The 25,297-nt window shown below is 43.1% G+C and overlaps 1 protein-coding gene across 2 annotated transcripts in view; it reads left to right on the top strand.

Moving 5' to 3' along the window:
- The first annotated feature begins 205 nt into the window (after positions 1–205).
- Positions 206–25,297, top strand: part of RAD54L2 (RAD54 like 2) — a 68,056-nt gene continuing 42,964 nt past the window's right edge. For both annotated transcript variants that reach the window (XM_084214569.1, XM_084214568.1), the window contains exons 1-2: positions 206–326; positions 20,661–20,867. In XM_084214569.1, coding sequence (XP_084070695.1) covers positions 20,717–20,867 — 151 coding nt within the window. In that variant the 5' untranslated portion in view covers positions 206–326; positions 20,661–20,716. The remainder of the gene's footprint in view (positions 327–20,660; positions 20,868–25,297) is intronic.

The following is a 25,297-nucleotide window of genomic DNA, read 5'->3' as shown; positions in this document are numbered from 1 at the left end:
TTTCCGCGGGCGGTGTGGGGTTGCCCCTTGCTGTCGCTCTCCTCACAGCCCATGGCAGCGGCAGCAGCCGCCCGGGCCCCCCATCCCGCCTCATCCCGCTCCAGCCCCGGGACCCTCGGGCCGGGGGGAACCTTTCTGCGCCCTGCGGAACCTTCGCGGCGGAGGCGCCTGTTGCTGCCCGGGGGACGAGGCGGGCGCTGCGACGGGGGGCGGCCCCGAGCGGCGGCGGAGCCCGAGGAGCGGCGGAGGCGGGAGGAGGCGGCGGGGCGGCCGCAGCTCCCGGAGCTCCCGGGGCCGCCGGGCCGCAGCCCCCACCCGCCGCCCAGGTGAGAGTGCAGCGCTGCGGGGCCGCCGCCATAATGGGAGCGGAGCGGGCCGGGCAGGGGCACGCCGGCGAAGGCCCGCCCGCCCCGCCGGGGGTGTGCGCGGGGCGCCCGCCCGGCCCGCGGTGGGCGCCGAGTGGGGGCGGCGGGGGAGCGGCCGCCGCGGTCCGAGGGGCCGGGAGCGTTGCGGGGGTGGGAGGGCGGAGGGGCGGTGCTGCCGGGCCGCCCGGGGGGCGGGTCCCGGTGCGGGGCGAGGAGCCGGGGGCTGCGGGGCCGGGCGCGGGGCTGAGGCTGCAGCCGCCACCGGGAGCGGGGCGGGCGGCCCGGGGCGCGCCTGGCCGAGCTTCAGGGCCTGAGCGGGGTGGATTGTGATTCTGATTCTGATTGTGCAGGAGCTGGGGGTGCGCACGCCCCCCGTGGGGTGCCGTGGCTCCCGGGGTTCCGCCCGTGCTGGCAGCGCGGTGCTGAGACAGAAGGGCCTGGCGGTGCCCGGCGGAGCCCGGGCACGGCGGCTGTCACGCTCTGCTGTGGCCCAGCAGCAGTGATCTGTGGGACCGGTAAACATGGTCTATGGGACGGGTAAACAGACATGCAAAGTCATAATTTATTGTCTGCGTGAGACTTGCTTGTGAGCCGTGGAAGGGGAAGGTTCGGTGTGCCGAGCTGGTGCTGCTGATCCTGTTACCCCTCTCCGGATCCTGTCTCCAGCTTTTTAACTTGCTCCCTCCGAGGATGGGTTTTGGGTGGCTGTATGTTTCAGTGCTCACATTTGAGAGATGCTTGCAAACTCCATTGAAATCCCCTCCTGTCTCTTAGTCGATTGGTACAAAACTGGTGCTTTAAAAACTTTACTACATCCCTCCAGTCTGTGTGCAGGTGGGGGAATTTTGATTTAAGAAACAAAAAAGAAAAACCCCAAACCCAAAACACTAAACAGGAAAAACCCAAAGAGTAAAAGGAAGTAACAGTTCTTTTTTTTTCTTTATTTTTTAAATGCTAATAAGATGGTTACATTTGCTTGTCTTTGTAACTGTTAACATTGGATATCCTTTGTATGGTTATGCAAGCATCATAATTGGTGAATAATCACTTAGCCTATAGGAAACCACTGTAGAAACTTCTGTGTTGGTTTGAGATGTTCTGCTGCCTGGCTGAAGGTGGTAGCTCCCCTTCCTGACTTAGAGTAATGGGTTTGTGAGTGGTCTCTGTGTGCTTCAATGCAGAATCAATTAATTTAGAATAAACAGCCTTTGTTTAAGTAGCTCTACTCTAGGGGCAGCAGCACCCAGCAGAAGAATAAAAACAAAGCAGTCTGCTTAGACCACTGCAGGTGCTCCTGGTGGGAGCTGGCATGGTTTTGGTTTGCTAAGTGAGGCTTCTTATCCCAGGTGTGGAGCTGTACACCCTGACTATACAGAGAGAACAATGCAGCTTCTTACCCTGTGCCTTTACAGCGTCAGAATGTAGGGGTTGTTCCTTAAGAGTAGGTGCTGAATGTGAAATTTTCAAGAAATATGCAGTTGCTACTTTAAGGAAGAGCTGTTGTGGATGTGTGACGTTTTCTGCCTTGGAGTAAACACCTCTTTCTCCCAAAAAAGCCCTGAATGTTTAGGCACTGGGTTCCACTTCTTCTACACTCAGTAGTAACTTCTGCACCTCTAAAATCTCTTGAATTCCAGATTTGATACTCAAGGCTATTGCAGATCCTGGGAGGGAACCCGTGCTCTTGTGGGGAGCTGAACCAAGCAGCAAGGGGTTTGTGTCCTCTCCATAGTGGTGGCATTTTAGTGAAGATTTGAAAGGTAGAACCTGGCATAGTAAATCTGTAACAGGACATGGTGGTGTTCTCTGGGATCCAAGTTGACACTGGGGAATAATTCAGACTGGAAAGGACCTCAAGAGGTGTCTAGTCCAACCTGCTGCTCAAAGTGGGATGTACACCAAGGTCAGACCAGGACTTTGTTCATTCAGGTCTTAAACGCTCCAAAGACAAAGGTTTGTCAGTTTCTGTGTCCTTGATCTGGTGCTTGAGTGTCCTCACCAGGAAAGGAAAGACCTTTTCTCTAGATCAGGTCACACCTGCACCATTGCAGTTTGTGTCTGATGTCCTGCTGTGTGCCCCTGTGCACAGAACCCCTGTAGGTCCAGCAGATCTGCTGTCAGCTCCCCAGAGCCTTTTCCTCTCCACTCTGGATCTCCCACAGCCTCTTTTCACACAGCTTTGTCCCTCTGAGCATCTTGGTGGACCTTCACCAAACCCACTCTGGTTGATCAGTGCCTGCTACGTACTGGGGGTGCCCAGAACTGTGGAATAGTTAATATTCACTGTTAACAAAGTATCTTATTTTAAACCTAATTCTCCAGAACTTAGGTTCTGCAAAGATTAAGTGCTGTTTACTCTTCCTAGATCCTTGGTACAGGTATAGTTTTGAGACGTGTTTTCTGTTTTACACAAAATAATTTCTGCGTTATATTTACCTGATTGTTGAGTTAATTACAGCTGAACTTGCTTCAGAGAATGCTCATCTCAAGACAAGAATTTGTTGTGTTTAAGCAATATTTTAGCTATATAAAAATAATTTATAGAGAGCCCTGCCACCCAAATCAGTGCTTATTGAGTACTTTTGCCAGCACAGAATACTTGTGTAGAATCTGATAGGTAATTTGAAACAATGAATGAAAATTTTGTTTCTTGTTAACTTTTAGAATCCTCACATTTAATTTTTTAGGGCTTTATGCTTATTAAGAAACAATCTTAAAGAGGAAGGGGAATGATGAAATAATAAATAACCATTTGTTGTTTGAGAAAGGGACAGAATTAGCTGATGAAATCAAGCGTCATTATATGCTGGGAGAAGAAAGGAGGTGGAATTACAGGAGCTAGCTTCTCGCTGGTATGAGAAGGTAAAATTTGTTGAATAGGCACCTTTAGAAGCTGGTTGAGTTTCTGAGAATGTGGTGGTATTATTTTGTTGTTTGTTTCTTTTAAGTCATCATATTTTAAAACCAGCTTGCTGGTGGCGTGCCATTCTAAATAATAGTGAGTTATTGATCAGTATTTTGTATGTGATAACCAGCAAATGCCAACTGCACATTTGATGACAAAATTGGTATACCTGAAGTTGAAACTAGTTTTGAGGGGGAATAAAAAGGTGAAAAAGTATATATTGATTTCATTCATGCAGATGTAAAACTCCATAAGAATATCAATAAGATTTGTTACTTTGAAAAATATCTCAAGGTATAGAAAATAACCTTTCAGAAATTCTTAAAGGTCAGATGCGGTATTGACTCAATTTATGCCTGATGTGGAGTAGCAGAATTTCTGTGCAGTCCTGTGAGCAAGGCTGATTCAGTGCTGTTGCAATCTCAGAGCAGCTGCAGTAATTGAAATCTTGCTCTTACTCAGTGGTAATGCTGGAGTTGGGGTCAGTCTGACACCTCCAAAAATCCTGTGGCATTTCAAAGGTTTCTGTGACTCACTTGAAGTGTTACATCCATCACTTAGACCTCATAGCAGCATTTTCAGTGTGCTCTAAAACCTGAAAGTAGGAGCAGTGATTTAAAGCCCTCTGGGGTGGCCTGTCAGCTTGTCCCAAAGCTGCTGTTCTGAGAGTGTATCTGCAAGTTGAAATGCACAAAGAAAGAAAGGAAGAATGATCCAAGTTTGGTGTTAGTGACAGTCAGTTATTCAAGCGTCGGGAAAGATGTAAAGGCTGGTAGGCGCTTGTCTGGGGGAATTATTGATCCTGTGCTGGGGAAAAGTGCTGAATAATTTCATGAAGAACTCATTCAAAGATGCAGAAATCTTTAGGGGAAGACTTTTAGCCAGTTGCTTTGAAACCAGGCTGAAGAAATCTGTTAGATGCAATCAGTGCAGCTTGTGGTATAAGCACTGAGTGCAGCATTCAGACCATACAAACTGTGCCCTCTACTACTGCCCTAAATCCTAAGAGGAATTTCCGAGCTGCAAAGTGCAGCTACCATTTGCTTCTTGGGCACCTCCTTGAGGCAGAAGAGAGTTGATGAGATGAACTAGGTGCTGGCTGGTATGACTTAAATTACTCTCTCCTCCTTCTCTTCACGTGCACACATAATGGTACTGGGAGGAGCTAGCCAAGAATTGACCATGTTAGCAAAATTTCTCTTCTGCCATTGTGACTGTTTCTATGCTGGTGGATGCCAGATAAGTAGAAAACCAAAGGTGGAAAAGCTCAACAAGCCCACGTGCTTTCCTGGGTTACAAATACATTGAAACTTACACTGAACCAGGAGGACTTTGGTCGCGTCAACTGCAAAACAACATGCTTTATGTAAGAGAGGCACTAAACTTATAAAAGCAATTAAAGGGGTTTTGTAGTGATTTGGCAAAAAACTTTACTATTCTCTGTGGCAAACCAGCTTGATCTAATTACCAAAGAAGTGGAGCTATGCAAGGGCAGAATTGAGCAACAGAAGTGCAGAACCTGGCTGGTCGGGTACAAGGAGTTTGTAGGGCAACCACAGGATGGGAAGGAATTGAAACATGGTGGAAGTAACATAATTTTGACTTGTACTATCTTCTCTTCACAGTGAAAGTTTTTATCTAAAATTCTTGTGAAGAGAACTTTTCTAGCCCAACAGAACTAGGGAATGACGTTTTATAGACAAGGTAATTCACCAAAGATTTTCTCCAGTTTCTCCAGTCTTACCCAGATCATCAGCGTCAGTGAAGTGTGGGTTATTATATTTGGAATTGTTGAATCCAGAATAAATAAGTTGTTAAAATGTATTGATCTTATGTGACTTGCTCTGTTTGTTGCTGATACAACAACAACCAACCAAACCAAGCAAAATCCGTGGACCTGTCAAAGCCTGGGAGTGGATAGTGGAGCACAGGTGCTCCGACTGCCTGCTGAGTCAACATGGAAAATGGAATGTTGTTCCAAAAGAAATTGATTGAGGAGGGCTGCTGGTGGGATTTTACTCAAAATTAGTGAAGCAAAAGAGACTGTTATGTGGCTGGGGAGTAGCAGTGCTCTGGAAGATCAAAAAATTCTAATTAAATCTCTTGTATCAAACACATACTTACAAATGGGATTTGTGTGGTAATTGTATTCCCATGACTGCTTCAGTCAATGAGGGTGTTGTTGAAAAGTGAATCTTGTTCAACAGATACAGTTTCATGTATGATCTATGAGTCAACAACTGGATTAAAAACAGTGGATGTGGAAAATAGAATATGAATGGAGGATTTTTTCAGGGATTTGTAGTAGGTCCAGAGCTTTGTAGTAATTTTGTCAGTGGCCTGGAAGAAAACATGAAATTAGAGCTATTCAAATTTGTGGATTATGTAAAAGTTGTGCCTGAGTGGTGAAGCATGAAGAAGGAGCAGCAGCTGTACAGTGTCCTCTGAATTGTTTGGGTAACTGGGTTTAATATGGCCAAATGTTTTTATAGAGCTGAGGCGCGTTATGCATGTTATGGGAAAGACTGGAGGCTGTAGGTTTAGAATACAGGATTGTGCTTCCAGAAACCAGTGACCTTGGAAAGGATGGCAGGAGAAGAGCAGATATATGGCAGTGAGTCCTCAGAGCTTAAAATAAGCTAATTAATTTTTAAATACTAACGTACATACCTAATAACAGGAAATACTGAATGAGGACAGAGAGGTGAAATCAGTTGCAGAGTATTTTGACAAGGTTTCATGTTGGTTTTAAAGAGATGTTCAAAGACAAGAAGGATGTAGTGTTCAATGTTATTTCAGGGATTAAACTGCTCATTATTAAACTTTTTCTTGAACTGCTCAATCAGTTTAGCTTATCACAAGGTATTTAAAAGTTTCTCAATTTTCTTTGGGCAGAATAGGCTGTGTACCAAAGGGCTCTTTAATTTAGTGGAAAAAGATACAATAGCAGCTAGTGCCTGGAAGTTAAAAAGATTATTTCAAATTAGGAAAGAGGCACAGATTGTTAACGGTGAATGTGATCAACCACTGAAGACATTAGGAAGATGCTTATAAGTATTAAGGAAAATTAGGATATCTCCAGAAGTCATCAAGTCAGGATGGAGTTTCATTTGGAAGATATGGGTGAGGAAATGCACTGTAAATGTATGAGTGTACCTGCCACCACACAAGTCCAGGAGCATTGGCACTTGCTAAACACATCTCACCCAGCATTCAGACTCTTCCTGCACGTGCTAGAGTCAGTCAAAGGATCTGATGGTGGTGATTGTTCTCTTTTAATCTATTAAGTTTACATTTTCTCTTGAGGGAATAAATGTGCTTGTATGCACCATGTACTTAAATGAAATCAAATATTTGTGATCTTTTTTTTTGGAAGCACTGTCATCTTTGGTGATGGGGAGAGGAAGGGGCTGTATGTGGAAGGACGGGTGGCTGTTTCATTTCCTGAAGAGGTTGGTATATCTTTCCCACTATTTTTCCTAAAAAAAAATTCATAATGTGCTCTGAAGACATTTACTCCAGTAGTGAGTAGTCTTTACATTCTGTAGAAATTGGTTTTACTTTGGGGGAAGAAATTGCATGTGCTCTTGCTGGCAGAGGTAGCTGGGTGTGGATGCATAAGGATGTTGTGCCTTGTGTGTCTCTGGTAGCATGAAATCAGTGTGTCTCTTGTCCGCCAGAGGAATGGTTTCTGCTGTGCTCTGTCTGCCAAAGCAGTGAAGGATGTAGAGAGGAAAAATTCATGGGTCCTCTCCTGCCTTGGCCATTAGGGAGATTACTGGTTGTCTGTGGGTTCTCTGCGGACAAGTGGTTTGGGATGTTTTCCTAAACCCTTCTGGAAGCACAATGGAAGCAAATCTGGCTGTGACAGCAGCTTGTGCCTGGTAGGCACCTTTTCAGACATCCTGATCCTTTCCCCATCAGAGGATGGGTGTGTGCCCAGTCATGTGTCAGAGCAAGGGCCATGGGAAGTGCAGGAGCTGGATGCTCTGTTCATGGCAGATTGTCCTGGGTGTCCTTTCCCCAGGCAGCCCCTTGACTTCTGCAGGGCATGTGTGCCTGCACCAACCCTTGTTCCAGCAAGCATCAGATGTAATCTGTCTGTTCAGGACATCTGGATTTGGGGAAGGGTCAGCACTGTAAGAAGTGACTTCTTTTATCACTGGAAGAGGCTGTCCTGCTGACCTTGTAGCATTTTCCAGCCAAGTGTTATGTTTTCTCCTCTAAGATTTATTTTATTATTTTGGCAAGGTCTTGTATTCTTTTTCTTGCACTCCTGGGCTGGCCTGTGCAGGAAGACTTAGAGGTAAATCCTTCTGTTGAGGGAAGTTGTTTATCTTTCAATTTTCTTGCAGCTTGGAGGGAGTGTGTCTCCTCTGCATTTCTTGCTCTCCTTCCTGTTATCTTGTCTGACCCATTTTGCTGACAAAGAGAAGGAAGGCAGTGAAGAGAGACAGAAGTGGTTATAAGTAAACAGTTTCTTTACCTTCCCTCCCTCCCCACAATGTTCTTCTGGATTCTCTTTGCAGTTGCTATATGGCAGGGAAGATTGAACAGAGTTAATTGTTGGGGAGTCTATACAAGATTTTGGGGATTGGAGGAGATTGTAGAACTCAGGAGATTAGGATTTCAGATTTTTTAATTTCATTTGGTTTTACTGTGCTGGAACTCCTCTTGTATCCTATATCAGACAGGTATCTTTCTAATGGTTGCTGAGGGGACCTGTCACTTCTCACTTTTATCTATGCTTGGCTGTGACATTATATAGTATAAGTTATAGAATGCAAAAAAGTTTACCTGTGGCTTGTGTCAGAAAATTGAGACCAACAGCAGTGGTCTCTGAAGTGGCAACTGCATTCCTGTAAGAAGAAAGGATGAGAGAAGACTTTGAAGACCTCATGCCTAGGGTGTTTATGTCTCCCTGAACAGTTTGGGTGAAGTTCAAGTGTTGGGTGAAACAAACACAAGGCAAACACAGGGGATGTGCATGAGAGGCTACATACACCTGTATGTATTTATGGCCAGATCCCCACAGAGGCTCTTGGTTGCATTTTGGGGAAAGGTCTATGTTCTAGGACAGCCCAGGAATATCTACTTATCCCACACATAATAAGATATAACAACAAAATGAAGAAAGGCAGAAGGCTAAAGAAAGTGATTCTCTTATTGAAGTAGTAAAAATCGGCCCTTGATCTCAGGAAGGGGGAGGTCATTATGGCCAAAGTAAATTCCTCTCATGAGGTTCAAGAAAATACCCATTTGTTCTCATGGTGCAGATTGCATCACTTCCTTTTGTCACCCCATAGAGGTGTTCCTTTAACAAGTCCCCCTGAGTGCATTTAGGAGGGGACATGCCCTGACCCAGAGAAATTTCTGTCAGTGTGGGTTACCAGTGTCTCTAGATTGGGGCAGCTTATCTTCCTGTTCTCTAAAACAGCCTTATCCTGCCTTTTCTGGTGCCCATGTGTAATTGAAAGGACCTGTTTACAGAGGCTCTCACTAAGATGCTGCATGCTAAGGATTTACATGAGGAGGTGTATTTTGCTCTGAGCTTTGGGCAGTTTAAGAGTATTTGCTGTGGGGAGAGAGATGTGCACAACAAGGGTGTCTGACTGCATGCTGTACTTCATACTTCTGTGCTTTGAGTGGCAGTTGCATTGGTTTTATCAATTGAAGAAGTCCAGCAAAATGTAGTTCAGAACCAGTTTACACAAACCACATAGTGATGCCTTGACTACTCAAAGAAGGAGACAATTGAGAAGATTACCTTGCCTTGGCTACATGCACCATCCTTTGGGCTGGAGTTTTGAAGGCAAGAAAGCTTTATCACAAGGACCATCTCACTTTCTCAAATACAAATGCTGTCTGTTGTCTGCACTGGAGCAGTGTCTGCCTGCTTAGAGGATGGCCTTGGTGACAGTGATCCCGGTTTGATCAGCCCATACTCAGGGCTGCATGTTCTCACCCTCTCACTGTTTTTTTTTTTCCCTTTGTGCCCGCAAAGCTGTTCATGCAACTTTGTGGTAGATCACGTTTGGGAACTGAATTTTGCTTCCAGGTAGGTTTTCAGCTGAATCAGATTGCTGTCCAGGCACAGAGAGGGGTTGTACTGGCACGGTGTGGGAGCAGCGTGTGAGTTGGGAAAAGAGCAGCTGCTGCAGAAAATGTGTCTGAGGCCTGGGAGGCTGCAGTCAGCAAGAGGGAAAATGGGTAATTTAATCAAGGCCAAATGTTTATTACCCTTCTGGTGCCTGTGAAATCTGAAAACTCTCTGTCAGTGTCAAGGCACGTCTCTGTCTCTTTAATTGGTGGGTTTAGCATCGTGTTTGGTTGCCATCTTCTGTTTAGTGTGTTCTTTTATTCAGTCTTTGCATTTATTATTTGCATCACTCTCTGATGGAAGCAAAAGGAGCAGCATTCCCAGTGTAATGTAACTGCCCAGAGGTTTGATTACTTTTGCAGCATTTCTACTTAACACTTGTGTGAAAAGGCAGCTGGCTGTGGCTTCTCCTTTCCTGAATTAGTGCAAAAGCTGTATATTTCTTCCTTAAAACAAGTGCCCGGGTTATGGAATGCACCTCAGCAACCAAACTTCCAGGCATAGGAAGTAAGGAAAATCAGCTTGCTTTTTAGGGGATGCTGGGGTGTAGGAGATAGCAGGAACAAGGAATATTTTCTTAAATTGAGAGCTTGTTTGAGAAGTGGTGACATCAGTTGGATTTTAAGTTCGTTGTCCGTAGGCGTCAAGGAATTTAGAGAACAGGACCAAGAAATAAACCTTACAAGACCAGTGCCTTTTTGTGCTTGGCTATGAAGTGTAACACAGGCTCTAAATAGGGAGCAACAGTTGCCTTGAAAACTGGGTGTCAAGGTGATTGCTGCATGGAATAGAGAAGACTTGGAATTGAAGGAGTGCATTTGAGATCAGATGTTTGGAGAAAACCTGTTATCCCAGAAGAGAATTTTTTTTCCTGATTTTTCCCTCAGTCTTGGTATGTGGTCCTCTTACCTCTGGAGAAGAATTTCCTCAGGAAGCTGGTTTTTTTTGGTGGGGGGGAGTTCTAATTCTGGACAATGCATAGTAAGATTCACCCTAGCCAGCATTTTTAAGTTTCTGTCAACTGTAACTTCACGTCCTCTTCTCCAATGAATGTGAGTGGTTCAGGTCTGTGATCTGAATTTGTTTATTTTCTAGTGGCAATAGTCAACTGCTTGAGAGAAGTAAGACCCAGATAATGAGTAGAGAACACTGGAGAAGTGGGCGATCTGCTTAGTCATACAGATTCTGTAGAAATTTTTTTTTTTCTCCCTTACAAAAAATTGTTTAGAGGTGCCTTTTCCTTCCTCCTGTACTTACCATAGCACTCACAAAAAGCAAGAGAGGAGATCTTTTATTTCAATTAAATCAATACTTCTGGTCAGTGAAATGCTTATTTTAACAGAATGAGATACTCTGCCTCTTTGTGAACATCTATCCCTTTATTGTGATAAGAAAGTCTTTAACTTTTATCATCTGCCTCCTTCATTCCTAGCAAGGGGACAACTGTGAATGAAGTTGATTGAGATTTTACAGCATTGCCAGTAAATCTCCTTTGGAAGTGCAATGTAATTAGTTTTCTCTGTTAAAGAATGCTGTTAACTGTACCCAAACTCTCCCATCAAGATAAGAATTGTAGTTAAAAAAATTTCTTATTTCAGCCCAAATCAATAATAACCAAGAATTTCTCCAATAGGTGAATGAGCAAGTTCAATTAAATGACTGGGCAAAAAAACTGGCCAAGTCCAGAGTGGTGGAGAGTGGTGCCTCATCCAGCTGGGCACTAGTGGGGTTCCCCAGAGTTTGGGATTGGGGTCGCACCTATTTAATATTTTCATCAGTTACTTGGATGAGGGGGTCAAGGGCACCCTCAGTAAGTTTGCAGGTGACACCAGTTTGAGCAGGAGTGTTGATCTCCGGGAGGGCCACAACAACCCCCTGCAGCACTACAGGCTGGGGCAGAGGGTCTGGAAAGCTGCCTGGCAGGAAAGGACCTGGGGCTGAACATGAGCCCAGGTGGCCAAGGAGGCCAACAGCACCTGGCTTGTACCAGCACTGGTGTGACCAGCAGGACCAGGGCAGTGACTGTCCCCTCTGCTGGGCACTGGTGAGGCACCTCAAATTCTGGGCTGAGTTTTGGACTCCTCACAACAAGAAAAACATTGAGATGCTGGAGCTTCTCCAGATAAAGGAAGGGAGCTGGGGGAGGGTCTGGAGCACAAGTCAGATCAGGAGCAGCTGAGGGAGCAGAGGGGGCTCAGCCTGGAGAAAAGGAGGCTCAGGAGGGACCTTATTGCTCTGTGCAGCTCCCTGAGAGGAGGTTGTAGCCAGGTGGGGGTTGGTCTCTACTCTCAAGGAGTAGAGCAACAGGATAAGAGAAAATGGTCTCAGGTTTTGCTAGGGAGGTTTAGATTGGATATTAGGCAAGATTTCTTCATTGGAAGGGCTGTCAAGCACCAGAACAGGCTGTTCAGGGAAGTGGTGAGGTCACCAGCCCTGGGGGGATTTGAAAGATGCGTCAGTGTGGCACCTGGAGACATGGCTTGATGGTGCTGGGTTAGTGGTTGGACTCAGTGATCTTAGAGCTCTTTTCCAACTCAAACAGTTCTATGATTCAAGACTAATAATTCAATAATCTATCTAATAATTGAAAAGGGGGGGAGGTAAATAGTGGTGAGGCAAGATATTCCATTCCTGTTGTATTTGGGAAGGTAACAGTATCTGAGCATAGGGATGGTGTCTTCTTACGACACATGGTTGCTTTCACTTGGGATAGTAACAGGTCAAGAGGACAGGAAAAGACCTGGCTTTCCTGCTGTTCCCTCTGTTCTTGCTCACTGGGCACAGCTGCCAGTCAGGCAGAATTTGCAAATGCTAAATGAACTTTGATAGAAGTGGTCATTTGGGGAAAGCACTTGACTGAGACTTGCTCTTAACTTTGAGAGAAAGAATACCCAGAAGGTTGTGGGTTTTGGCTGCATCACAGCCGAGTGCTCTTTGTCATTCTGCTTCTGAATCTTGGAAATGTAACATTTTGGATTCTGTGTGGGTATGAATATACAGTATTGTGTGTTTGGTAGGAACAAGTACTGCAAAAGACATTACTAGCATTTACAAAAGTTAAGTCAATTTATACACTTGGGAGGTAGTGACATTTTTACTCTAAAAGAGCTATGTTTGGTAGCCAGCAGCTACTTCTCTGGATGATTGTTGTGGTGCTGATTTGTCATATGGTATTTTACAGTAATTTGTTAATATGTCCCTTCTCAGTTGCTCCTTCCTGGCTTAACACTGTGTGTGCTTGTGCTGGTTGGTAGCTAATATCGTATTTAGCATGAATTGGGACAGGACAGTTGGTTATGTTTACCAAAAGGGTATGGTGTCCCTCAGGAGAGATTATCTTCCTGCTAATATTTGTGTACCTCCTTAGCCCAGCTTGCATTGTGCTGCTTTTAAAGCTCTTTTGGAAGTAAACTCCAATATGTAGAGTCGTGTGCTCACAATTTTATAAGCTAAACATATAATATGCATATCATGAGACTCATAGCTCTGTTTCTTTTGTGAAATAATATTTATTATCTCCATTGGGGTGATTTTTGTGTGTATCCAAACGATCCCCTCAGCAGTGTGTTGGGTTATTTGTGCTCTGTGGGGAGAGACAGTAAGCTGCATTCTTTTCCCTTTCAGGCCTGTCCAAACCATTGGGAAGTTTTCAGCCAGCAAAGCAGAACCAAAGTGGTGCTTCCATTACTAAGGACAGAACCACAGGAGGCTCTTTCATCCAGTTGCTTTCCATGTGAGCTGCCTATAGTGTCAGTGTTATTAGAGCTGATGTATTTGTGCAGGATAGAGAAGGATCAGTGTAAGTGTTTTATTAGGACCTGTTTAGTGGGAAAGGCAAAAATCAAGAGGTTTTGGTTACTTTGTTCTCAAAACTAGCAGAAAAGTGGCACTTAAACATTAAGTTTTTTCACCACTGTGCAGTGTTGCAGGGAGAGAATGACTGTGGAAGAAGTTTCTGACAGTTTTTAATCCTTTAATAGATTTTTAATCTACATTGGAATCCAATAAAAATTAGTTTAATGTCTGATTGCTTGGCAGCAAATTGGGTCTAACATATGCTAATCATCATATCACATGAGTTCAAAACTGTTTATTTCCATTTCCTCCTACTTCAGGATGAGTTTTTTGTTTTCCTCTTGTTTTTGCTCATGTTCAAGTTTCTTTGGTAAACTGTAGGTGGCATAAGTAATACTTCCTCATCCCTGGTGTAATTATCACTGCTGGAGGTGGGGTAGGGAATAAAGAGGAACAAACCATTGTGGAATACTTCCTTTTCTATAACTACATAAACCAGAACCTCAGATTTTAAGACCAGTTTTGAAGAGGGAGAAGGATGAGGCATCAAAACCAAGCTCCCAGACCTGTGTGATTCTTTGTGCTGAAATGCAGACCTGTGACCCAAGGCAGAGTTAAGTTGTGTTGACTTTGTAGTCTGGTGATGCCAGTGTGTGATGTGACTGGTGTCTGTCTCACAGGGGATGGTGGGCTGCCCTGGGCTGCTGCTGATGGGAAAGCTCATTTCCTGAGCAGGGACACAGCTGAAGGCAGTGAATCATTCTCCTGTAAGGAAATGTGCTTCTCTGGGAGGCAAAGAGAGGAGTGTGTGTGGATGGGGTGGTATTGAGAAAATAGGATAAAATTAGACCTTTTAACATTTGGAAAACTTGCAGTTTTCCTTATCCTGAAAGATAAAAGCATTGTTTATGAGCTATCCCTGTTTCTGAGGGATACCCTTCAAGGAGGTGAGCCATAGTGTTAGCATACCTTAATGACCAAAGCCACAGCTTGTCTTCAAAGAGTGACAGTGACTGATCTTTCCTTGTGAGGGGAATAGCTCCATGCCTTTTCACTGCTCTCTGTTCCACTGCTTCTGTTTATGTAATTTAGTCTTGATTTATTACATAACTTCTTCTCTGGCACCTATGTATGACAAGAGCTTAAATTCCAGCAGGATCTTCCAGTTATCTCTATCTTTCCTGCTTGGGAATTGGCTCACATCTTGGCATAGTTTGGGTGTTCATGAAGAGAAGGCTTGGCACACCTCTCCCATGAGCTGACTTTTCAAACTTATCTTCTGGATTTTGGGAATGGCTATCATTAATGCAAGGTAGGCAAGACTTTCCCAAATTAATCTGCTGGATAAAATGTATTGAATGTAATTTGGAATCCTGACACACTGTGCCCCACTGTAGAGTTTTCTCCACCGTTTGAAATATTTTCTTAGGGTTTTACTCCTTACACAGGTCATGGTTGTTTTTTCTATAACTGTAGCAGCATGGGCAAAACATGTAAAAACACATTCAAAAGTGGCTTTTACATTGAAATGCTATTTGCTTTGAAAGAAACAGTGATCAGGGAAGGAGAGTTTCCTTTAGCAGGTAATGCAAGTGCCATTTATATAGAATTTGACAAAGCTAAAAATATTGATGGAGATTCTGTGAAGTAAGAGAATTTTTTTGTTATTTTGTGATAGTGTTACTCCAGATGTCAGTAATTACTGGAAGCAAAACTGATCACATGCTTCTTACTTCAGGTAGCCTGAACTTTTATGCAGTAACAAACAAATTGCTCTTATGTGATTGTTCACTGGTGAGGACAATGATGAGGACATTTTGAGTATTTGAAAGGAGAGAGTTGACTTATAGGAAGTCAATTTCTGCTTTAATATGATTAGACAAAATTGCCCTTAGAAGCAACGCATCAGTGATCAGGCAAATAATTATATACCTATCTATATATACATACATAACTACAAGCACAAAAGCATTTGCCCATTTCTGCTGGCTGTGTCCAGAGGTGAAAAACCTCACAAAGTCTGTGGGGAAGGGAGTGCTGGCATCTTATGGAGAGTTCAGGTTTTCTTTAAGGATCACAAAACGTTGCCCCTGCTGGCAGTAGGGTGTTCCCACATCCCTCCCGAGGTGCAGGGGAGAAGGGCCCTGTGGCTGCTCCCACAGCAGGTGTTGGATGCTCAGGTTGTGTAAGGAGCTGCAGATGCTGCCATTGACTCACGCTGGCTCTTTTTGTTCGGATCACAGTGGGAGCCAGGCCTTATGTAATGTTCATTGTCACATTCTCAGTGCTAGCTAGCACTGTCATGTCAGCAGAGGGGAAGGATTAGCTCTCTCTTTTCTTTCCTTATGGGTTGATTTTATGGGGTTTTTTGGGTTTTTTTCTTGTGTTGTTCTGGGTTTTTTTTCATTTCTCCCACACTTTCTTGCAGCAGCTTTTGTTGTTCATGTTGTCAGGGAACAACCAGTTTCAGGCTGGTTTTAGTTTTGTGGTGCCTTTTAGGAGGGAGATTGTTAGCCTGGAGAGAATAAAAGAGCAGGTCCTGCAACTCTCTCAGAACTGATATACGGATGTGTTTCTAAAAGCAATCTGTTATTTTTTTTGCTCTCAGTTCCTGTTCCCCACAAATCACAGTGGGCTCCTTAATACTCGCATGCAGTGTGGATGAAGACTAGATCCATTGTTCAATATTTATGTGGAATGGGGAGAAGCACACTTGCCTTCCTCAGAAGGGTGGTCCAGGACAAGCAGATGCTCCCCAATTTATGATTCTTTTTCTTTTTCCTGCAGTTTAATATTCCTGCGGAGAACACATCAATTAGAGGGGATCAATGCTCCTTAGTTTGTTTGTGATTTGAACAAGATAAAATGAAGGAGGAGAATTGTTTTCTTCCTTCCTAGCCAGCAGTGTGTGGCCACCAGTTAGCTGTGAGTCACAGCAGAGAAACTGCTTAACTGGACTCTCAACAGTCTCAGGCTGCAAAGGAAGAAGGGATTTAAATCACGAAGTATCAATTAAAGATGGCTTTAAATGCAGCTTGGGGGGAATAAGTTCCTTTTGTTTTTTCAGTAAACACTTCTTTGCTTTGTTTAAAGCATACAGGGTTCTGCTGGGCTACTATAGTATAACTGTTGGCTCCTTTTTGAAAAAATATTTATCCTTTTAGGTGATTCCCCTGACACCATTTTTTACATGATAATTTAATAGAGGTTTTAATATATTGCATAATGTAAATTAGAGAAATTCTAGTGTTTGTTAGAATCAAACTGTTCAAAGCCACTGATCTCAGATTATTTCTTATTAGATTTTGAAGTGGAACAGAGAACTATTAATTGTTATTTTGCAGTAACATTGCAAGTTACCGCTTGCAAACTCCTATAAGACTTTTTGTCATAGAGAAGCTTAAGCTCATAGTTCCTTTACTCATGCAGCTGTGTGCTTTATGGTAATGTTCTGCTAGATACTGAAGGCTGCCTATGAGGTACCAAAATTATGCTAGTAATGGTCTAACACACAGATGAGATTTGCCTCGAGGAACCAGCAGTTACCTTCATGCACATCCAGTGTGAGTGTGTGTGTGTGAGCTGAGTGCATTGAGAGGAATCTTATGGCCCCAATCAACCATTTTACTCTTCTGCTGCCCAACAAAACAAAACAAAAAAAAAAAAAAAAAAAAAAAAAAAAAAAAAAAAAAGAAAAGAAAATTATTATTGCCATAAAACATGACTGTGTAACAGTGAAGAGTGTTATGCAGTACAGACTTGGAAATACCTGTTTTTATTAAACCATCTGTGCAAATCCTCTTGCAGTTTGCCAGGGTGCTTGATCCTGTTTCTGTGGCCTTGCACCACAATGGCCAGTGTGAAGTCTTGGTTACAAAACAGGCTTTAAGGGACAAATCTTGATGAGTCCCAGATATTGGGCTCGGCTGGAGGTTGGAGAGGTGATGGAATCCTCTTTACTCTTCAGCACTGGAGCAGCATTAGTGTTAAACCTGCCCTTTCTGAAGGGATTTGTATGGGGTGCTTGTGTACTCAGGAATGAGCATGTCCTGTCCCTAAATCGCTCGTGTTGTAGTGGGCAAAGAACTTCTGTAAAGTCACTTTGGCTTTTGTGGCTTTCTATAAGTACAGAGGAACCCTGCTCCTTCTCCTCAAGTGAGGAAGGACTCTATTCTGCCTTGTCCTGCATCCTTGCTTTTTACTTGATGGTGTCTGTAATCGTTAATTAAATAATGGTTTCGTATTTACAGTGCTAGTGGATCCTCTGATGGAAGTGATGGACAGAAATGCCCCAAGTCCCCACATCCCCTGATGATTGCTGTTTTATTTAACAGTTTGGCTCATGGCATACACAACCCTGTTGTGAACAACTATCGTGTAGAAGGGGTAAAGTTGCTTTCACATTTCTCTCTCAGCTTTATATGTGAGAAGTGATTTTAAAGCTTTGCAGAGGGAAAGAAAAACGTGAGCACAACAGAAATGTGTCCAAATTCTCAAGGTTTCCTCACCTAGAAGTGGGTCTCCTTTCTGTGCAGGCTTGAGGAGGAGGCAGTCATCAGCACATGGCATTTACTTACTATCTGAGGTGTTCTACCTTAAAAAAGCAAAGCCCAAAAAACTTCAGAACTATTTTTATCTTTGTTGAAAGACGGGACATAATACATGAGAGAGGCTGTCTTGGATGTTAATTTGATGTGCAGTTGATTGCAGGGTTTAACTTCTGGGTAGGATAAACATGACAGCTCTTTTTTCCTCCCTGAGTAAGCAAGAGGAATTTTTCCAAGTGTTTCCCCCTAAGATCCCAGCTCGGTTTCTCAGCAGCTTCACCACTGTTAAGGCACTGTGCTGGAAGGCTGAATATCTGCTGTAAGGGTGGTGCAGAGGGTTTGGTTGGGATTTCTTGGAGCTGTAACCCTCCTGAGGCTCCTATCCCGCTCGGGGCCAGCTGGGGAGGGCCGCTGTCAGGTAATCAGTTTATGTCTCGCAAAGTGCCCTTCCTGCAGCGATTAAACACTGAGCACAGTGCCTGCGTCTGCAAAGGCAGGAGATGGGGCAGGTTGGAATAACTCAGCCATAAAACAGTAGCGGCAGCCACAATCTGGCCCCGTTGTGTAATTCCCCTTGGTGGGAGGCTCCAAACTGGGTCAGATCGGTGTGAGAAACGAGGGCAGGCTCTGGGCTGAGCACCGCGTACCTGCTGCCACCAGGCAGGGCGGGAGCCCTCCCGGGACCCAGCACGAGGGAGGGAAGGGACAGAGATAAACGGCAGCACGACAGTGGGCACGGAGGAGTTAACCATCTTTATTTCATCCAGCTCTGCAAGATTTAGTTAAGTTTTTTTCAAAAGCTTCTGTTTAACTCTCCTGCATATGGCCGGGGCTGCCGAGCGGGTGTCAGGAGTTGGCTTATACAGAACGTGTAGCTACTGCTAAAGAAAAATAAAGCTTCAATTCGAGCCCTTTTGTGCTCCAGTCTGAGGGAGAGCTGCTCTCCACTGGGTTTGATTTTATCTGTTAAGACACAGGGACCCATAACCTTGCATTTAAACAATTTTCAGAGAATGTTTTGTGTTTTGATTTGGGTTTTTTATATTTTTAGGTTCTGGGACAAATGAGGGGACATGAGAGGATGACACACAGGAGGATACTGATGGGAGAAACTGTATCATGTGTCATTCTTTGACCTGGAGCATTTAGTGACGTTACAGAACTTCTGCTTTTGCTGTTTGTGGAGGAGAGTTCATTCCTGCTGTATTAGCAGTATTTGTGTTTCCTTGCTTGGTTGAGTCTATGTAAAAGAAAAAATAAGCCACTGTTTTGAAATAGACCTCATTTTGAAATCGACATAGACTTTAGCACAACATTTGTTAGGAAAATCTTCTGATAATAGATGGCTTTGTGTACACAGCCCTTGACTGAAGTCACCAGACACCAGAAAACAAGAGATGCTGGAGGTGACCATGTTGCAGCAGCCTGACAGCAACTGGGCTTGTACCTGCAGACCACAGAAGCTGAATTAATATCTTTGGCTTGTGTAAACTGGCACAGTTCCACTTGAGCTAATTCCAGTTTTGGCGTTTTCTGCCATCTGCTTGACCAGGCCAACTTATTCTGTGTGACACGTGTACTAGTGGAGGGGCTTCAGTTGTCTCTGCCTGGTGGTAAAGAGCTCCTGGGACTGAGTGGTGAAAGGCTTCCCGTTCCAAAGCCAAGAGTTAATCTGGTAACTGCTGAAACACAGCTTAAAATGAAATTTAAGTGTTAAATGGAATGAAATTTTAAGTGTATTTGAACTGCCTTATCTGCTTAGAAGTTTGGGGTTTAGATTTTTTCTTTTTTGTTTTTAAGTGGCTGATTAGTTCTCAAACATTTTATAGTTTACAGTGGAAGTGTGGTATAAGTAGGGGGCAGTGGGAAGTGAGTGATGAGGAAATGTTTTCTTCATCTTTCTTTAAAGGTTTTGGAGAATGTGTGGGTAGTAATTCTTCTGCAGCTTGATCTTTGAATACATCCTTTGCTTATGTTCCTTAAGATCAAGATGCCTTCTTTATTTTCCTTTTGTAGTTGTGTTTCTTTCCATCCATATTACACAGCTCCTCTAGGATCATTCTGTGTGTATGGAAGAGGAGTGCTCAGGAGTACCCATCACTGACCAGAAGTGACAGTGCATGATCTGAACAGATAAACTGGTGACTTTGTGGTTGCCCTGGTCCTCTCTTGAGGCTTTATTTTTGTGTTCTACCACAATTTCTGCTGTAATGCACTGGAGTGATGTAACAGAGAAGTTATGCACAGCCAGCCCCAGTTCTTGTCCTTGAGAGAAAGGAAATGCAAATTTTGTCTGATCCATTCTTTCTTTGTGTTTACTTTTCTTCCTGCCCTGTTTTACAATGGGAGTTCAACCTTTACAACTGGATCTTTGTTTTCTGCCTGAACTATGAAGGTAACAGTGTTTTTGTTGTGTGGCTGGATCAGAGACTTCAGCCAGGCTGTGATGAGGAGGTGGGTGACCTCTGCAGGGGGTACAGCTGAGGCAGGAGGGGCTTTCTGTCTCTGAGCTTCATCTGCTCACTGTGATGGTGTTTGCAGAGACCAGGGTAACAGGTAACCAGAGGGGATGCTGACACTGATCCTTTTTTGTATGCTTCCTTTTTGGATGGTAGTGTTCTGAAATCATTCACATAATTTATTAATTTTTGCATCTCTGAATAATCAGGCATTGATACCAGGAATCTTCCAGCAGGAGATTGCTGTGTGCATGTCAGGGACAACAATGAAGAGATGGAGATTCTTCAATGCTGGGCCTGTATCGTTATGATCCATTTCTTGTGGCATCTGTTTTCTCTGCAGGGTTTTGTGCTTTGTCTGATATCTAAGTCTGTTATTTAAAAGGCTGATTTGGTTTTTTATGTGCAGTAATGCTGCTGTGATGTTGAGCCTTGAGGCTCAAAGGTTGGGATTTGCTGGGCTCACGTTCCTCTTTGGTGTCCTTGCAGGGCTGCCTCACGGTAGAACATGAGCAGGTAATGCACAAGGAGCACCACTGGGAATCATGTCAGACGAGTCAATCTCAGGGAGTGATCCGGACCTGGACCCGGACTTGGAGCAGGAGGATATGGAAGAGGAGGAGGAGGAAGATGAGGAGGAGGCGATGGAGGAGGACAATGATGGGGATGACGAGGAGGACTTACTTGATGAAAGTGGTGAGTGAATGGGGTTGGGAATATACTGATGCCTTGTGAAGGCTGACCTAGTACAGAGTTAAAGAATAAAAGGGGGATTTATTCAAAGGCCTCAATGGATCCACCTTGGGCAGCACAAGAGCCCAGCCAGGGCTATACCCATGATGAACCAAAATGGTCCCAAAATGCACGACTGGGCACAGGGTCTCTCACTTTTCTAAGTTCTGCTCCATTTGCGTATTGCAGTTAATTGTCCAGTTACAGCTTTAGGTTATGGAGTCCCATCCTTGTTTTTCTCTCTTCAGTCCACGTTGTTTATGCTCTTGGGCCTGAAATTTGGGTGGTAGTCCTTGGTCCCAAGCTAGGAGAAGAATTGTTTTGTCCAGCTACTCTGTGAAGAGAGCTTACCATCCCTTAATATGAAGCTCGGAACTACACACTAAAGCAGTACAGAATCTGAAAACTATAAAAGCTAAAACCTGAGGCATCAATACATTGTTATAGAACACTGGCTGTCACCCCTTGGGAGATTGTGTAAGGGTTGGGATTTGTCCAGCTGTTGGTAGGGAGAAGGCCTTATGTGGCTGTTTAGTTTTAATAGGTATTTAATGTATGTTAAATATGGTCTCCTGGCCAAAAAAATTTCCATCATGAAAACAAGCCACAAGTATAAATTGCAAGGAGGATAGAATTTTAAAAATATCTTCAAATTTAGGGAAAGCAATTATATAAAGAAGTAAACAAGTCGATTTGCAATTACTTGTATTATTTAAAGGATGTGGTGACAATAAATATATTTATGTCATTGGCTTGTCCCATACATAAACAATTTGATGGATGCTATGGACAATTATTGCTCATTCACAGTAATCATCTTTAACAGCTGAAAAATGTTGCCAGGATACAGGTTGGGTTCTCCTTTGTGTTACAAGATGAAAGATGGAAGTGCTAAGTAAGCTGGCACCTTCTATCCTCACCTAGTTCCACCTGCCCTACTCTCTTCTTCAGGAGAGGAGCAGTTCAGATCAGGGCTAATGCAGGTGTTTGTGGGCTTGTGCTGTGCAGGTTACATTTGAGTGTTACTAGGTAACTGTTCTGGGTCACAGCATGATCCTAGAAATGTTTGTTGGTCCAGAAGGGCTGATGTTCTAGGGCACAGAGACAGGAATGTAGAGCTCAGGTGGGAATTCCCCATGCTGAATTTACCATCAAACTCGTTGTGTCCCAACACTGTAGCCAGAGCCTAAGGGGATGCTCTATTTGCTTCCTTTAAAATTGCAATTTTTAATAACTTCAAAGGGTATGCAGGTATTTGAATATACCTACCTAAACCAACTGAGAGTAGTCTTCCTTTTCTTAGCATAGAATGTGTTAAAAACAGATGCTTCTCTCTTCTTCTAGTTACTAAAAAATTTTTGGCTTCAAAATAAATTGTTGTCCTCAAGTGTTGTTTGTTTTGTTGTTATATTCTTTCAGCCATGTGCTATTTGAAGATGCTGTTTTGATTTTAAATGCTTTTATAAAAATGTTTACACAAAAACGAATGCATTCCTCTTTTTTTTTATTCTCATAATGCTTTTTTCTAATGAGAAAGTGGCAGAAATGGAAGTGTTAGTTCAGGTAAGAAACAAGGGAATTCCCAATATCAACACAGAGAAGAGTTACAAGGTCACAGTTACTCTGTCTCAGACTGGTGATGATGATGATGATGTCACTTTGTTCACAGGACCCTGCAGCAGGGGAGCAGGAGGAAGTGTGACATTTGTTCCAAACTTCTGCTAACAGAAGGGAGTGTGTGTATGTCATGTCCAAATGGGTCATTCCCACTATTCCACTAGTCTATTATCATAGACTTATGTACTTTATCATCTACATCTATATTATTGCGAGTGGATACTCACAGTTGTTTGTCAGGATTTTTCTTTCCAAAGCAAACAAGATCAATATAGGTATACAGAACATTGTGAGCTGCTAATGACAGCAATTTATTTTATGTTAAAACACTAGAAACATGTCTATGTTTTATATTTTTGTAATGACTAATTAAAAATAAATTTTAAAAAATGTAGAAAATAACAAGGAACAGTAAAAAGAATTTACATGAAACTAACATAAAGTATTTTTATGTTTATTCATTAGGTACAAGGGAAAACTCCCTTCCATGAGCTGAGCAAAGCTAGATTGCCTCTGAGGTTTCAGATTGTTCAGCTTTAATTCTGTCTGCCACAATATCAGCATGCTTTCTGAGTGCTTAGATGTATAATTATTATCTTTTGTGGAGGTGTCCAGTCTGCTTTTCCTGATATCTCCTTACAGCTACATATTGCCTCCAAAATGTCATTTGGCATCTGTATCACCTTAGATCTCCTGCTCTTTAGCCTATGAAATCTAACCAACTTCAGAATGAAGAGGTTCATTTTATTGTGCTCATCTGATGTTTGCAGTCCCATGGCTTTGTAGACTAACCTCATTCATAAATATCATATTTGGAACAGACAGTTTTATTCATAAGAAGGGATGCAGTGCTCTAATGTTTATATTATGAAGCTTTTAAAAAGCTTAATTTTAATAATTTCTGTTAAAACTTTGTTCTCCCTATTCCCAGCTGTGCTGTTCTCCTCCCCTCCTGGTATTGTGGTTGTTCTGATCCCACTGGGGATCCTGGGGGGATCTTTCCCTTGAGGATGGGCTCATGCATATTTCTAGCACAACAAGCTTTAGATGATTATTAATCTTTCAAAGCTATTTCTTGGAAGGCTGACAGGCTGCATAAACATTTTATCCAAGAGGAAACTGATTACTTGTTTTAAATAATAGTGATTATATCAATTAGAAAAGTAACATTTTTACTGTTTGTTTGCAAACTAGTGGCTTTGTTTAGGATTTCCATGTATTGATGGTAGCTCAAATAACTTAAGAACTTTCCAGTGTTAAGGTAATGTTATCCACACTTGGTGGTGTTTGATGATATCATCTCAGACTTAGCAGTGACTTGTTTAACCTGTTTTTGCATGTTTAACCTGCTTTTGTCTTTCTGATACATGTTGTATGTGGAGTTTATCCTTGTGTGTAGTTTCAGTTTCATAGTCTTCTAGGAGTTCTTTATACATTCTGGTACTTTAGTGCTGTCTTCAGTTTTGGTGCATTTTTCTCATTTCTTCTCAGTTTTGTTTGCACTTAGTATAGACTGTCCTATAGGTGGTCTCGAGTTAGATTGTACTTGTTTGATACAGGCTTTCAGTGTTGAAGAACACAGCTCTTCAACCTTTGCCCCTGCCCTCAAGGAATCAAAAGAGCCTGAAAAGCTGGTTTTCTGAATATTTCTCAGTAACTGAAAGCTAATAACCACATGGCTTACATCCTTTATCCATTTCTTCAGTGGTGGCCAGTTAATGAACCTGGGCTTCATGGAACTTTTCCAGCTTTAGTCTTTTATTTTCTCTAGAATGCTCCTTCCAGAGCATACCTATTCTGACGCTTACAGCCCCTTCCCTGGCTGCCAGACTGCACACCCAGCCCAGCAGCACGCTTCAGTCCTAACCAGAGGCTGCCACTGCTTTTCCAGCCTTGTCATCCCTGCCCACTTCATCTGTTTTTTCATCACTTGTGGGTTGCAGCACCTGTTTTATCATGTTTGAGTTTGTGATAGCAATGCGTGACTGCTAGAAACTTTTTTTGTTAACTCCCTAAATCGTTTTCACTAGAAATGTGATGTACTGATGACTGTAGAGATAAAGGGCTGTTTCAAGTACTGCACTTTTTCTCTGATCCTGGTTGTTGCTCAGGGCTGTGTAGGACTCCATAGGAATAAAAGCTAATTTGAGCAAAGAGGAAACAAATCTCCAATATGGATTTTACAGATCATTTCAAATGTGTGGACCGTTTATACCTCAGAGCTTTCCCAAGGAAAGCTGTTGAGTGTTTGAATGAATCCCACTGTACTGTTCTATTTTTTCACTTTGGGAATGTCTCTGGATTATTCTGACTGATGTCTCTGGAATTCATTATCTCTTATTCATATGTATTGCTGTAATTCTGCTATTAATAGTGATGGCAAGTTGCTTGTTTTCTTCCCTCTGAGTATATGGGTTAAACACTTTTTTAAAGTACAGTTTGGGGTAGAAGTGGTTGTTCAGTTCTCTCAAAGATGTCTTAATGAGCACAAGCATTCAGACCTTGTCCTCAAAGGCTCCTAGTTGTGTTTGCATTACAGGGTGCATGGTACAGCAGACAGGGGTTGGAATCTGTGCTTTTAGGGTATACTGGTGAACAATTTTCCACTACTACAGTAGTGCTGCAGTTCTTATAGTACAGAGATACCAGGCAACACCAAATAATAACATATTAGGTGATACTGCTGTGATAAGACAAACTCCATGGAGTTGACCTTGTCTCCTGCCCTGTGTTCTGCACTTTTTCTCCTTTCCTGTCCCCTCTTTCTTTCCCCACGT

The sequence above is a fragment of the Fringilla coelebs genome (assembly GCF_963513975.1).
Source record: "Fringilla coelebs genome assembly, chromosome: 13".
Lineage (NCBI taxonomy): Eukaryota > Metazoa > Chordata > Aves > Passeriformes > Fringillidae > Fringilla > Fringilla coelebs.
Note: the sequence above shows the minus strand (reverse complement) of the source record. Positions and strands in the feature narration are given on the sequence as shown.